We start from the raw sequence: 16,629 nt of genomic DNA on the forward strand, positions 1-16,629 counted from the left end.
CTCTGATTCTGCAGACTTGATGTTCAACCAACATATTAACTTGACCTTTATCTCTGATCACAGCAGTACAAAGAGAGATGTGATGATAATAAAACAATCACTGATTAAATGTCCCCGTCTGATCACGACATTAACTGGCTTGTTGAGAACACTGAGATCTGTTTAATGTTAAAAACACCTGAAGGGAAATTGCTGCACAAAGTCTGGTGATCTATTCTAACACCTTTATGGATTTTACTTTATAACTAACTGGTGACTTGCACCAAAACATTGGCTAGCACAAACTGTGCCGAAAAGTTAACAGGTCGGCAGCTTCAGAGGAGCAAACTTCCTCTTCACAGTTCATAAAACAACAAAACAGGAGAGAAAGTGATAATGGTCAGCTGAGGAGGAGCGAGACCCTGCGCCTGGTGTTGTGTAAGTGATGAGACAGTGATAAATTTACTTTAAACAGGTTAAAATGTGGTCAATGTTCAGCAGATCTAATAACAACATGAGGTTAACGACCTCTAGAGGAGAGTTAGCAGACCACGTAACCCGCAGGAGCGTAACTTATCTAATCACAGAGTCATAAATTGTGCAGGAACATAGGTTCAGACAGCATGCTGCAGAGGCATGCACGAGTATTTACTGTAAGCTAATGCAGAGTCATCAGGCTGTAAATCTTAAAGACTTCAGCAGGATGCACAAAATTCAAATGTTAGTCTAAAAATTACAAAATTAAAGGTCAGATTCTCGTCTTTTCTGTGTCTAAATGACCAAAATTCTGCAGCTTTTGCCTGATTGTGCAGATGAGCATTTATGCACTGCAAAAAAATGAATCTTATCAAGTGTCTTTGTCTTACTTTCAGTCGAAAATGTCTTTTTTGACTTACTAGGAGCCACATTCACCTGAGTAGTGCAGAAAAATGTCTTGTTTCAAGTTATTTAAAGACAAAATTAGGTCTGAATTTACTGTAACAAGTAAAAAAAAAAGCTGCCAATGGAACAAGATAAAAGTTACTTGAAGTCAGACATTATTCTAGTTTCAAGTTAATGTTCCATTGGCACATTTTTTTTTACTTGTAACAAGCAATTCAGACCTCATTTTAGTCTTTAAACAACTTAAAATAAAACATTTTTCTAGACTGACCGGTTGAATGTGGCTCATATTGAGTATGTTAAGAACAAAAACACTTGATAAGATTTTTTGCAGTGTGTGTGCATCCATCTTTTTGATATTAAAAGATTAGATGATATTAGACATTTTAAAGCACTTAGTGTAGTCTGGTGAATGTTTGATGACAGAAAAACTTACGCTCAACTCTCTTTTCCAACATGGCGAGACGGTTTGTGACCTCAGTCTTCAGCTCGTTGATTTTGAACGCCCTGCAGATGTTAAAGAGGAGGAGAAAGATGAGTTCAGAGAGACAAGATCATCAGAGTCTGAGACTTTGATCTGGGACAGCTATAAACTGTTGTTGTGACTCTTTACTCCTTCCTGCTGCTGGAGAACATTTACAGCACGTCTTTTTTCAAACATGCCTGACCTGCTCTACTTTAAGTATTCTGTTCTAAAACATACCAAAAACATGCCTGGAATCACACAATTAAAAAAAACAAAAACAAATTACAACACAAAACAAAAGCCACATGTTCAATTAAAATATTGTCAGTGAAAAATTAACAAGAGTTTGTTTAATAAGTCACAACTAATGACACAAAAGACTTGCAAAGATTCTTTTCTGCAGCAAACTGAATCGACTTAAAGAAGATCATGTTCCACTAACCCTGAGAAAACCAGCGTCACCCATTTGGCCTCCATGATGTACACCGTGGTTAAATAAGAGCTGGAGCAGCGAGGAAAAGAAGTGGCAGTGTCGAGAAACTGCTGTAACTCTTATATTGAAGGATTAATTGCTCCTATTCCAGTCAAGGACGTCCCTTTAGACTCATGTGATTATGAAACAAAGTGGAAACCTCCTCCAGCAGTGACATCAATCTGCTAATACTGATTACGGTGAGCTGATAATGAGGGTTACGTTTTATAATTTCATATCTGATTAAGTCTCTCTTATTCAAAATATTTGTTTCTCTCACTTTACAACTCATGTTTTATCTAAAGTAGCAGAGACTTTATTTGCTATTTTATATGTTTTAATTGAATTACACCAAGTGTAAGGTTAAAAGGTTAAAAGTTTTCCTCTTCACAGCTAACTAACAGACTATTCGAACTGTTAACTTATATGATATTTTACAATATAGATATTACACTATAGATATGACAGTATCTAATGTATGAGGTGTGTTACATTCTAGTACACTATGATATGATACAATGTGACACAGCATTAAAAACACATGATACCATACCATACAACAGGGTGAGCCTTGATTTTTGAATTTGTCTAGTGTCATCTCTTTTGCTTTTTGTTGTTTTCATAACCTCTACGTTCCTGTTTTCATAAGTTGAAAGACCCGTTTCAATGTTGGACATGATTTAATGATTCTTATTTACTTGGTGTTGGAAGGAGTTTAACTTGAGAGCTGTCTGAATGGTGAAACGAAACGATGTCCAAACATAGAGCAGTTCAAGACAAAATACACAAACATGATTTTTAAAAGATATAAGGATACGACGGTATAAAGGGTGATACAGTTTTGTACTTGCCTTATTCATCGACTCTTTTCTTATTCAAGAATTTGCTCTATCATGTTATTAGTATTTGGTGTATCTTGCTTATGCTGTTATTAGTTTTAGTATTGTTTTATTATTTGGAAGTGTGTCAATTAAATTGTTGATTACTAATGTAAGAAAAAGGGGTAGGACTAGTTAAGTTTTAATTTCCACTCACTCATTTTGAACATGCAAATGGAAATTTCATTTGATTTCTTGGTTGTTGCCGGTGTCTTTGTTTTGTTTTGGGTGTTTACTTTTGTTCATGCATTGGCTATATTCTGCTTAAATATTTGCACATGCTCAAATAAAACGAAACCAAAATCTTTGATCTATGAGGCTTTTAGGGACACTGGCCTCAATATCTGCAAATGACCTCTACAGAAGCTGCTGAAGTGAAATAGAGAAAGGTTAAAAGTGTATCTAAAGTTTCTGAATGAAACCAGTGAATTTGCTGGAAAAGCACTCAGTGAGCTCAGACCTCCACCAAGCAGATTGTGATTGTCACCAACACTTTAGCCCTACTTTAATGTTATACTCCCTTTCAGCTGACTGGCTGCTACAATTTGGTGTTAGTTGCAGGTTTGTACGGTAATTTGTTTCCTGACAGTGTTGAACAATAACAATGACCCAGTACATATTTCATATTCCAGATCTTAGTATCCAGAATATTGCCAGGATCTGGATCGTACTTTTACATCTGTCAGAAATTATGGTGACCTTGTCTTGTATTGTTTTGCAAAGCAATCTGACCATTTATCATGGAGTTATATACACATATGGTGAAAACAGCCCTATCTCATAATGATAAAGAATCCTTTGAAAAAGTTCTGGATCCAGACGGTGATTCTGATCACCTCCAAAATTTAATCACGTCTTCCTTATCCCGTTTTGAACATTTTCTGAAAATTTCATCAAGATCTGTTGGTTACTTTTTGGTTTATGTTGTTCACAGACAAACCGGCAAACTCCCAAAAAACAAAACCTCCCAGGCGGAGGTAATAACACTCATGACTAATAACTTAATAATAAAAAAGACCAAGTTTAGTTGTTATATACTATAAGGTCTTATTTATCCCAAACAGCAAGGAGAAATAAAAAATGCACACCAGATAAAAGCTCTCAGGAGGTAAAGTTTGTGTTTTTCTGTGGTTTTTGCATAAAACTGCTGAGAGAAGATGCAGCTTTCATGACTCAGCTGTGCAGCGACAAATAAAAGAATTTAGTCAGACTTTTTCCACAGAGTCCTCTTAATCAATGGAGTGGCTCTGGTTTATCACTTAAAAAAAAAAAAACTGAACAGAGCTGCTGCAAACGTTTTCTTTTCTTTCTCTGCTTCTTTAACTTAGCACAGTGCTCTCAGCGACGGCTATGCTCCAGTATGTACAAACACTTCTCAATACCCTGAGACTGTCAGCACCCTTTCCTGCCCTCCTCACATTACACTTTCTCTTGGTGATTCATTATGGTACCTAAAACTCATCACCCATGCACTGTTCTGCAGGTGTTACTCCCTATCAACAATGTCAAACTAATGCAAAAGTCTCTACAGTGCTGGAAAAACAAAGAGGACGACAGTGATGTTGGCCAGGCTCCAGGAGGGCACACAGAGGACACGAGCTGAAGAGGGGCTGTTTTCAATAAGAAAGTTCAAAAACAGGTCGAATAAACTGAAATTATCAGCTTTAGATTATGAAACTAATGATTTACGGACACAGTCTGCACAAATAAGACGAGTCAGGCACTTGTTTTTTCCTCACCCGAAGCACTGTTACTCTGAAACGTCTCTGGTAGCTCCCACAGAAAAGCAAAGTATCACATCAGTAAACTTAAATTCTATCTGTTTTTCATGAGGTGTTTGCATTCAGAAGCCCTAGAAAAATCACCAGATAATCTAATGAAAACATGAGAAGAAAAAGAAGTGGTCTAGGAGCTAAAAACTTTAATTTACAGGAATGAAAAGAAGAATCTGCGTCCCTACACCAGCAGCTCCAGAGGAAAGAGTTAACAGAGAAAGTGTGAACACAATCAGTCAGCTGCTTACCTTGAAAACTGCTCGGCCACTTGCGTCAGTACATTCTGAAAGAGTTCCTCTTTATCTGCGGAGAGAAAGCGTGGAGCTGTTACATATAAACACACCCACACACACACACTGCAGGACCACACACACAGGTGTAAACAGGTTGGATCCACCGCGCCACATTCATCACTATAAACACAATAAAAGTAGAAGCCCGCACTCCGTTTTCCCCTTCTCAAACATACCGTCATGAAAACACGCAGGGCTCGTTTCAGCCAATCACAGAGCACCAGACTGCCTAAGCAACAGATGGCTGGAAAGTGAGAAGACAAACGATAAATAAAATGTGCCTCCTTCCCTCTGCTCTCACCATCAGCAGCTCGGCACAGACGAGAGGGAACCGGCTGACAGCTTGATGTGTTAACAAGCCACTTCTAATTTCTGTTCCCACACAGCGAGAGCACACAAACAAAGCCCCGTCATTGGCTGAGAGCTCTACTGTTATGGACAAAGTCCAGCACAGTGTGCCAGTTATTCCTCCACTCTGAGAAATTGTAAAAAAAAAAAAAAAAAAGGAAGAAGAAAGGGTTTTGTTCTGCCGGTCACGGTTTGTACATTGTGTCACTCACATTCCATGTCTCATGCAGGGGTCAGAGGTCACTGTCGGCTCAAAACAACATTGTTAAAAAATTCCTCTCTGTGATTAATTAAGCCGGCTGGATCACCTCAGGCATGCAGCTCTCAGGTGACACATCAAACGCCTACTTCATTTCTTTAAGCCTCTGGAGTTTTAAGTGAATTATCGCACAGCTGCTTTAAAACTGTATTCTTCTTCATGGCCAGCAGGGGGCCAATCTACTAGATCTGATCAAGTCTTCTTCTATACAGCACGATGTTAAATTGGGGATTTATTTGTGTATATTCCTTTTGAGAAAAAGGCAGAATATTAAGGCTAGGACAATATGCTATTCTATTACGATTTTTGGGGTGACAATTCAGTTTAAATTGCGATTCTTCGACATTTACGATTTTTGCGATTTTTAGTTTTTGTTTTTTTTTAATATTAGACCATGATAAAAAGTTAAATGATGATGATAATGTCTATATCAGGAGCTATATTTACCCATAAAATGCACATCACGTGAGTCAGAGAGAAACATTTCACCCTCTGCTGGAGAAAAGTGGTATTTTTTTCTCCAATCCAGTTTATAAACAAAGACTGAAATGAAGAATTTGAATTTGAAAAAAAAATCCTCATTTTAAACAAGTCCTGATTTTGATATTGAAGGTAAAAAAAAAATGTATTAAACTCTTGATGCCTGTTGTCGCAAATTTGTGACATACCCTGTCAGGTCTTGATGCAGCTGAGATGACCTTTGTATCTCATTATTACCTATTGATTCATATTCTGCACAAACCAAAGGTCATATCAGATCCACTTTGTCACAATAAATTGGTCAGGGGATGAACTTCTCATGTCTCTCTATATATAAATATAGAATAAACTTAGTTATAACTATTGTGTGTACTATACTCAAATTTACAATCTCCACTTGATTTAACATCTATAAAAATGCAAAAACACATAAAACAATCTATTTTTATAATTTTTTATCAATTCAGGCAGTAAGGGTTTAAACATGGATGAATTTATAAATTGGTTTTCAGATTCTGCTGCTTGAGCAGGACCAGATTTTAGAAATAAGAATCCAAAGTTCTGGTTTCTGTTCTCAATCAGGCAGCAAAACATGCCTGTTAGTACAATTTACTTACAGATTGGTACTTAAGAAGTCAAAATGAGTTTTTGTTGTTGGATGAGATTTTAGAAACTAATAGGAACAGAAGTTGTGACGATACCAAGCGGCAACCTCTGATCTAAGAACAATGAGAAGATGCGGAAGTGCTAATATCTGCTGTTTCTCGAGTGTCCACTTGAGGCTGGCTCCAGAAGTACTGAATGTCACATACACACCAAGCCAAAAAAAAGCTGTTTTCAAATTAGAAATTAACCTATTTACAGCCTGGTTCAAAAAACATCTCCTGTCCAAGTCGCTAATTTTATTATCAGCACCGACTGTACAAGGGGTGAATTTTAATCTAACTCAGCAGTTCAGACGATATTAAGGCTGTAGTCAGACCAGAAAAGTCCTTTGGTCCACTTGTTTGGTCTGGACCAAAAGAAGCGGTTCGTATTCAGATTGTACTTTTTGCAAGTGGACTATATTCTGTAAACACATCTATGTGTGTGACAATCAGTGCTCTCATTGGACAGCACTGACAAAGGTGACACACAGAATACAGACCTGGAAATGGAGGTAAACGTGTGTTTGTGCTCTTATTAGAGCTGCAAAATCATTTTCAGTTTCAAGAGCAGCTCCTTCAAAGCAGGCTTAACGCTCCGTTTCTAATTTTGGGACAGTGAAGACGAATGCGCGCAGCAAGGAGACGCTGCTCTGCGTGTCCTGACCCACAACATGCTAGCAACAGCGTGGCTAAACAGAAGACAGAGGATCAGGTATGAACCAAAGCCGGTTAGGTTACGGTGGCTTTAAAGGCCCAAAAAGCACATGTATCCTGTAGTTAGTTCGGATGGACCTTGGTTTGTATTCAGACCTGCACTGGAGAACCACGAACTGTACCAGAGTTCATTTGGAAGCGGACCGAAAAAAAGTGGGTCTCGGTCCGGTTGTTTGGTCCGCACCAGGATTCGTTTATGTATATTCACACCTGCATGAAAAGTCTGTTTAAAGTGGACCAAACAGTCCAGGTCTGAATACGCCCTAAGATCGTGAGCTCGCCCAATCAGAGTCACAGCTCAGGTCACGTAAGCCACAGGTGCCCTAAAGCTTTATGTGAAGCCCTTGCCACTACCAATATGGCCGCCATAGCTGATGTGCTTCATTTTCCGTTAAAGAAACAGACAGGTGACGTCAGGGAGACTAAAACCATACAGTCGATGGATGATGAAGATAAACCAGGCAGAGCTCCCTCTGCTGTCTGGCTGTGGTATCGCTCATTAAATTTTCCTCCTCCATGTAAACAGATTGGACATGCCGGTCATTTACATGGGAATCAGAAAAATTAAAACAGTAGAATTTCTGAGAGCCAGTCTCCCAAAGTGACAAAGAAGTCCATCTAATGTGCTGTTTGTGAAAACACGCTACATTTACTGATGATTTTTTTTTCAAAACTTAACTCTGTGAGGGCAACGTTGATTTGGTATTACCGAGACTGGGCAGGAGGATCTGTGTTTAACTCTCACTGTCAGGAGGAGGAGGAGGAGGAGGAGGAGGAGACCAGAGCTGAGAACTGCCAGTCCAATAATAAAGGCCAAACATTAACCTCAGTGATCCACCATGAACCTGTTTAACGCTGCTATAAAGAAAAAGAACGACACCAAACTACACTTCAAAACACGTCTTATCTAAATACGAGAAGGGTATAAAACTATTTTAAATAAAATAAGCAGAAACACTGAGTCCAGAGAGTCAATCTCACATTAAAGAACTTTACTGAACAATGAAAGGGATAGAAAATTAAGCTGCAGACATGCGTTGAACTAATTTGTAATGTAAATTCTGCTTTTCCTTACACCGCTGGAAGAGTTTTATGGTGATGCTCCATCTTTAATATGAAGATAAACATTATCAGGTAGCCGTCTTCCTGGCTCGTAAAGTGTTACATGATTACGCTTGTTGTGAACGGACTGAGGAGGTCAGTGCTGGAGTCTGTCGCTGTCACTGATGTCCTGTTAAGTTTCTATAAAATGACTTTTATGGTGTTGAAGTTCTGCAGAGCGGTAAATCAGTAGTTTTTATAGATGTTTGGAAATGTGTGTTTATGTGTGTGTGAATGTGGCTTTTGTGAGGAAAAGAGAAACTGAGTGTCCTTCACTTCTGTCTGTTGGGAAGTTTTGGGCTCGAAACTTCATTTCCAAACAAAAATGAGAAGAATGCATCGCAAAACTCAGAGTTCAAAGTTTTAGCTGCTTGTAGCATCACGTTCAGTCAGGGTATCTGTGTCTGTGTTTGTGTGTGTGTGAGTGTGTGTGTAGTCCCTGGAACTCACCTGCAAGCTGTCCTCCAGTCATTGGCACCACTCGGTACGGTGACCTTCAACACAACAGGACACACACACACACATACTCAGGTTAGTTATGTGAGTGGAGCTTGTGTTACTGAAACATTTGTCCACAGAGTAGACACGCTGTACTTTTCCTCCGACTCACAAACATGCTCACACAAAAACACCTACAGACACACAATCACAAATGCCGACACACACACTGTTTACAAGTCAGATTAGCGACATTCAAACGGTGTTTGACAAACAGAAGGTTTGAGATTTTACCCTGAGATAAGATAGATAAGATAGGAAACGTGAACTCACACACACACACACACGCAGACACAAACACACACACACTCATCCCTTTATGTCTGTCAAGCTTAGGCAAACTGACTTCAGGTCTCAGATTTCACGTTTTCTGTTAACCTGGTCGAGTTTATGTCCGCTCAGACTTTCTGTTCTTGTTCGGCTCAAAGTGGAAAATTCTGGATGACACTGCAGGTTTTTTTTTCTCTGGCTCTGAAGGTCACTGTGAACAGCAGCAGCTGCTTTGTGAATTTCCACTCAACAAATAATGAAACTGGATGTGTCATCCATGGAAAGGACTGCTATTGTGAAATGGAGGTGTAGCCTGGCTGTGATGGAAGGTTCTGGTGTTTTTTTCTGAATCCTGGGTTCAGATTTAGACATTTTTAGGGTTGAAATGACAAAAGTGTTGAGTTATTCTCTCTTAGGTAGGTAAAGAGATCTATGCTTTTTTTTAACGGTGTTATCGACACAGCCCTCATACTTCATGCATCCTTTGCACTGGCATGAATAAGTTAAGTGAAGCAATGAGTCCACCAGAGGGCGCCACTCAACGTCTAAAGTTACCCCAAAAAGGACGAAAGACAAAGGCAGGTTTGCAGATGATGTTTGACTGGAAGACATTAAATATTTCACAACACGTGGGCGCTGAATTAATTTTTTTGTCTGCTACTTTAAACAATCCACGGGTTTCTTCTTCTTTTATCTTGGCATTATTTTTCTGGAGCTTTTTATTCCTTTAATCAGGCGAGAGTTGGGAGTGACAAGCGGGAAAGGCGCAACAGGCTGGGCTCAAACCCGTGCCACCCACGGAAAGGCATGCCTCATGAGGCGTGCAACCAGTGGTGTGCACAAGGGGGGCAAAGGGGGGTTCCTATCTGTGTGTGCTTATGTGTTGTGGTGTTTTTTTTCCTCAATCTCAAATTACGGCCCCTGTTGGGAGTAGTCTGGAATTGACCTTTTTTCCCCTCTCTAGCTAGCAGCTCCTAGGTTCATCCCATTTCTGTGTTTCCCCATGTTTGTTTTCTTATATGCCTTGAAAGGGATGTAACTGAAAATGAAATTTTCCCTTGGGGATCAATAAAGTATTCTGATTCTGATTCAGATAATAATTTTTTTGACCTTTTCACTGTTTTATAAAAGGTGGTGAAATTAGATTTTTCCCCTAAATGATTTCTCTTTATTCCACACTTCAACCAAAAAGCTTAAACAGATTTTAAATGTTATTTAATTCATATACAAACATGATGTTTAAAATGAAAAAAATAATTTGAAAAAATCAAGTTAATTTAAATAATTGCTTAAAACATCACCAAATGCACCTAGAATTCAAAATTTCTGTCTGGACCTTTAAATACATAAACTTGTGCAGGGTTGCAGTGGCTGGAGTCTGGGGGTACTAACTTATGTTCCCTAGATTATATTCACTTTGAAAACAAGATTTTTCGAGGATTAGATTAGATAAAATTTTACATGTTCTACTCTATTTACAGGAAAATATTTCACAAAACTTTGACTCTGACATTTTAGCAGGCAGCCTATGATTGTTAGCTTTCATTTGATACCAACTTTGTGTTTGTGACTCTTACGGATGTGGAGATATTCAACATTTATTGTGGATATGTTGTCTTGCGCAGAAATCCTGAAAATTGGCCTGAAATTGCTCGTAAAAGTCCCAACCCTAAAAATTCAACTTGACAGCCACCCTAGAAATTTACCTGTGGGTCCCCTCTAACTAAAACAATGTCCACAAAAGTCTTAACAGAAGCACTTTTCAAAACTGCCCCCCTGGTTATTATTTCCACTCTTGTTTTTGGCTCTGGTTTTTAGAGATACTAAATATACATTGATATCCTCAAATATTAAAATAAAGACTTCCATAAAATGTAAGATAATTACCCAAAATCAGAACTGAGATGACACCACAGACTGTATAAAACCTGGACGTAGTCTCTGCTACGTCACCCGTCTGTTCATGATACCGTGAAATGAAGCCAATCTGTGAATGCAGCCACATTTGCTATGACGCTGGCTTTGAGCTTCCTTTCTAAGAGCTATTGGGTGCCTGTCGGTCACGTGACCTGAGCTGTGTCTCTGATTGGACAACCAAACAGTCCTAATATCTTCTAAACTGCAGTTATGAAAAATAATGAAAGAGAAATCAGCCTTTCAGACTCAAGCCGGTTTTTGAACCAGGCTGTAAATATGCTTGTTAATGCCATAAAAATTGGTTCCTCAAGCCATAAACAGCAACTTTTAGCACTTCCACATAAATTTTCCTTTTTTCTAAACTGGATGTTGCCCCTCCATTTCTATGAATCCTCTCTTTTGGAAGTTTTTCTCACATCTAAAGTTTCTGTGTGGTTTTGCAGGAATAGAAGACATCTGCATGAGCAGCACTGAACTTGTGGAACAAACTGTCCTGCTCACATCATTTACATTAAGTTTCCATGCAGAGAAAGTTGGGCAGAATGACCTCCTCTGTATAAAAACTACAAACTTCAGCCTCCTGCTCAAAGCAACCTGATGAAGCTTTTGCAGTCATACAGGAGGAGGAGGAGGGTCTTAGGAAGCGGAGCTGAATGTGAAAGGTCTCTGATTGCATTCACAAAAGCAGCTCACCCTGAACAATGCAGGGAAAATTACAAGCTCGCATGTGAAGCCTCCATGAACTCGTACAGTTGTGCAGTTTCTATGCAAACCTCGTCGATCAAGTAACGGCCAAGGAGAGCAGGGGACACTGGGATTTACAGTCAATCAGCAAATGTGTCCTTCGCTCAAGCAGCCGGCTCCTGCACTGAACGAATGTTCTGTCAAACAATCAATTCATCAATAAAGACATCAGAGCTAATGCAGCTTCTCCAATACCTCTCTGTGTTGTGTGGCATGGTGGGGTCGATGGACACCATGGCTCCAGAGGAATCTAGCAGGGTCAGATTCGTGTTCCTGCATGTGCACAGAGCAAACATAGAAGGTGACGCATTTCACAAAATCAAAAGCAGAGCCAGCGTGATGTTTGGGGAGGTGGGGGTGACACTGCTGCTGTTTGAAGAGCGAAAGGATGAAACATAAGAAAATCACAGGGTGGACTCCAATGATCTGTCAGTGAGAAAATCTGATGTCAGAAAGAGGTGATGGGATATAATCGACAGCTGTGTTGACCGATGAGGCTCCTGCAGCGCTGTGTGCACCGGATTATCACACGTTGGTCCAGTTATACACCACAAAAACCCAAACATGAGTCAGCTTAAATCTGAAACAACAAATCAGCTGAAGCAAAGTAAGCAGGCTGTGTGTCAGGTTACTGATAAACATACCAAGCTCACTGTGTCACATTATCATTAGTGCTTGATGACATTAAACAGCGACGTTTAATTCACGGGTGTTAATTATCCCTGAGCTGTTTACAGACTGACAGAGGTAATTAACCAGGCTGCTGGAGGTATACGTGTGTGTGTGTGTTACCTTGGAATACCCAGGGCGGTACAGAACAGCTCCTTAATGTCACATGGGCTGCAGAATCGACTGAACACCACCTGAGGCAGAAAAACAAACAAACAATGATGAACATGACGGACATAAATCACGTCTTCTTTAGGAGCCCCCAAACCAAACATCATCATTCAACGTCCAACAAAAACGTAATTTGTAGAAGTGAGGGACAGAACCAGAGTTAAGAGGAGAAAGATTTAAGTTCAGCCACAAGGGGGCGCAAAAATCAGCACAAACACATGTTTTTTGCAGAAACTTCAACACATTTATGCATGACAATACTTTTGTCAATTTCAACGTCTTTTTTTCACACATTTGGATCAAAAGTGTGCGTTCAAGTTTTGCAGGATTTGAGCTCTCTTTCTATTTCTACTCATGAGGTTTTTGAGACCACTTAATCTCAAATAATCGTCCATTAGGGTTGTGAAACACAGGCACAGAGTCAGGTTTTCAATTTTGGGTGAGCCTTAAATTACAAAAGTCATTGAGTAACTATTACTATATGGATAAAGTACTGTTACTATGTATGTTTTAAAGCAGATTCAGTTGCTTTGATCCTTTAATATTTGATAAAATTTCAGTGCATCAGACGGCAATGGCTCTCAATTGCATTGGCCAAAGAGTAGTGCTCTAACTCACTTCAATTTTCCATGTATCATGGGTTGAATGAGCAGCAAGATTGACCACATTTAAATAAAAGACAAAAATCTTCAGTCTTTCCCAAAATTATCCTCTACTCCTAAAGGCTAAAAGATTGCCATTTTGGGTCATTTTATAGAGACAGGGCAAATACAATAGCAAAAATAGCGTTAAGCGAAAATTTAAGACATTCTTCTTCAAAACCAATCTTTAAAAAAACAAATCAAGAAAAAAATTTTTTTTACAGAAAATTTTGAGGTAGGCCTGGGACCGTTGGGCCCACCATGACACCGCCCCTGGTGAAACACTCAGGGTCAAGTGATGCTTTCCAGAAACAAAATAGTTTCCCATTGCACATTTTATCTATTATTGTAAAGATATAAACAAAAAATATTGGTTAAACTTTATGTAACGCCATTGAAACAGAACATTTTTTATCTGTTTCCCTCCACGTTCAACAAGCCAGGATAATAAACGTAAAACTCAAGACAGATTAATTTAGAAAACAAAGCTAACTCTTCGCAAAGGTGGTCTGATTTCAAAACCCACAAACAGCTAAATAAATTATCTTTTTTCTTTTTGCCTTTTTGTCATTTTAACTCCTGTCCCATCCCACTCCCACAGAAAAAATCCTGTCCCTTGTCACTCCTGGTGAAATGACTCCCACTCCCAATTTTTCCCCTTCTTTAGTTTTTTAGCAGTGCATTGGATTTGATTTCATTTTCTCTCCATTCTTTTTTACATTACGTCACAACAGGTAAGGTTCATCTGCGGTAAAATTAGGAGCCATTTACTGCCTCAATCCAAACAAAAATGCCTACAATAGTGTGATAAACTCAAACATTTGAAGTTTCATTTCACTTATTAATTGAGCAGTTACCCTTGAGCATTGAGCGGAAACCTAACGGCAATTCTGTGACCTGTGGGATTACCGAAAAAATATCAGCCTCTAGTTTGGACTGGCCTGTGATTGTATTCTCACAGCAGGGGGTCACAGGTCTCCAGCACCAATATTTTGCCGGTGTTAAGTTTGGGAACTTCTGGTCCATGAAAGGGTGATGTGGAGTACGTGAAACAAATAATTGGTTTGATACTTTTCCCTAAGATTGGACCTGATCAACTTTATTTGGATTGTTTGTGAATTAATGTTGACTTTACATGCTTCTACTCACAGATACTCAGAGAGGATGTGAGCTAGGTCAGTAAACACACTCGCAGCCCTCTCTGCTCATATATTGACCAGAGGGATGAGTGTTCATTACTCCCTATAATCCTCACCGCAGTCTCTGCTAGATGAAAAATCTTGTGTTTTAAATGTGCAGAGATACCACTGTGCCGTGCATACTTATTAAACCTCAGCACCCCCCCTGCAGCAGGATGAAACAGCCCCTCTTCCTCCTCTGACTGCAGTCATCATGTGTGAAAGTGGAGCATTCAACCACTGGGGACGAGCTCGGAGTGGAAACGTGAGGGCTTCCCATGCTCAAGGCTCTTCCCCTGATTAAAGCCCGAGTACGCTGCAGCTCAGTGACAGTAAACATTTCTCATCCCCTCTCCTCAGTCACCCGACACCACCGATGATTTGTGTCACGATGCAACATACAGAGCGAGGAGTGACCCACATAGATAACATCGGCATTTCCACAGGATTGCATCTCAGTCGAATGGGAGTGAGAGGTGACCAAGGGGGAGGACAGGCGGTGTGAGGGGGCAGGCAGGGAGGCGGGGGCGGTTTAACGAGGGCTGTCAGGTGGGCGAATGAAGAGATGATTGTGGAGGAAAGAGGTCAAAGAGCACTTCAGCGGTCTGGCAGTGGCAGCCTGTCACAGGTGGGGAAGACAGCGGCTGGTGGAGGTCACGTCACAAACATCACCCTTACAGCTGAATTTCTTTTTCTTCCTCCTCAAACACAGTCATTGAACACTGCACAGAAATATATTTTCTATATCTGAGTGTTTGATTTGTTTCATGCTGCACAATCCTGCATGATTCAGCGCCGGGCTATTATTTCCTCCTACATCATTTTTTGTTGTCACAAAAGCAGCAGCTCTGTCCTTCAAACACACAGAGCACAAAAGAATTCCAGATACCTGCTGTCATAATCAGCAAAACCACCAGAAAAACAATTTTTTTTTTAGATTTTAGGCGCTAAAAAGGTTTTAGAAAATTGCTCCAATAGATGGCTTCAAGCAGCAGTCATCAAAAGTTTTAATTTTAGTCCCTGACAAGCTCAGAGTTTTATATTTAGTGTCTGATCCCTGTGGATAGACTCCATCATAACAGCATCTGTGCACCAGAAATCACTCCCTGCAAAGCCAACACAATCCATTGATAAAAACAGTCATTTCTTCTCCCAATCCACCACTCCACGGCTTTATTGATTTTTTTTGGCTTTTTTTTTTTATGGTTATTTTGGATTCAACAGAATCACTGGGAGACATACTTTATTTCAAGGAATGATGAGTCATGATTCGCACAGAGAAAGGCCGGTGACCTTAAATATCACACGGATTAGCTTCTCAGGACTTGATATTAAAGTGAGGCTTGAAGCGTGGAGGGCTTTAAATAGTATGGACAGACCTCCTTCACAATACGACTGCAGCCGTGCAGCCATTGAGTCACGCTTGTGTCACCGTAATGGAGCTAAACGGACGGCTATGGTAACCAACACATGATCAGCGCTGGTCACAAGGACGCCCCTCATTATCATCAGAGAGATGCTGAAGCAGAAGGAAGGATGCTAACTTCTGGAGAGCTTATGTGAGGATGACACATGAATGGATGAATGTACAGTGACACATTCGTTCCACAAGGTTGAACACCCATGAAGTCTGTTAGCTTTACAGAGAGCAGTTCATCAGGTTCATCTCTGTAAGATCTTTTATTGAAAGCCTGCATATGCACAGAAACCAGGAAGTTTATGTTGTCTGTTTGCAGGATATTATGGGTGATAAGGCTCTGTGGGTTTATTAAAGAGAAGGAGGAGATGTGGTCAGGCAGATTTCTCCGTCTCAGATGTATGGATGGTGTTATTATTATTTAATATGAATTATCTTTTCTGGTAGAAAATAAGAAAAACATGTTTGACTTTTAGAGCCACACTGCAGCCATAACAGGCAGCTTTACAATAAATCTAAGGGAGACTGTCCAACAGTTTCTATACCTACTTTCAAACAACGTAAGACCCAAGACACCATAACAAACCATGCATAATAAAAATTTAATGGTGAATAAATAAATATAGAAAACCATAAGAATAGCAGAACAACCTGAATAACAAAACAAACCTCAACAGACCAACTAACATGATAAATCCCATACTCCATGAAAACTTAATCACAGAAAAACCCTTACAGGTGTCCATGAAGTCTCTTTATAGCTCAGAAAACACATTACAAAAGCAACCGATAGGATGTCTTAATCATATTTATTCTATTCTCCTCAAGAA

The 16,629-nt window shown here is 39.7% G+C and overlaps 1 protein-coding gene across 2 annotated transcripts in view; it reads right to left on the reverse strand.

The window, feature by feature from the left end:
• The window catches only part of pde9aa (phosphodiesterase 9aa), a 37,195-nt gene that overhangs the window by 13,158 nt on the left and 7,408 nt on the right, over positions 1 to 16,629 (reverse strand). For both annotated transcript variants that reach the window (XM_074694277.1, XM_074694276.1), the window contains exons 2-6: positions 12,516 to 12,586; positions 11,919 to 11,996; positions 8,745 to 8,788; positions 4,701 to 4,755; positions 1,298 to 1,368 (exon numbers count right to left, since the gene is read on the reverse strand). In XM_074694277.1, the coding sequence (XP_074550378.1) occupies positions 1,298 to 1,368; positions 4,701 to 4,755; positions 8,745 to 8,788; positions 11,919 to 11,996; positions 12,516 to 12,586 (319 nt within the window). The remainder of the gene's footprint in view (positions 1 to 1,297; positions 1,369 to 4,700; positions 4,756 to 8,744; positions 8,789 to 11,918; positions 11,997 to 12,515; positions 12,587 to 16,629) is intronic.

Source organism: Halichoeres trimaculatus, unplaced genomic scaffold (genome assembly GCF_033239565.1).
Source record: "Halichoeres trimaculatus isolate MK-OKI-2021-1 unplaced genomic scaffold, fHalTri1.1 fHalTri1_scaffold_19, whole genome shotgun sequence".
NCBI lineage: Eukaryota > Metazoa > Chordata > Actinopteri > Labriformes > Labridae > Halichoeres > Halichoeres trimaculatus.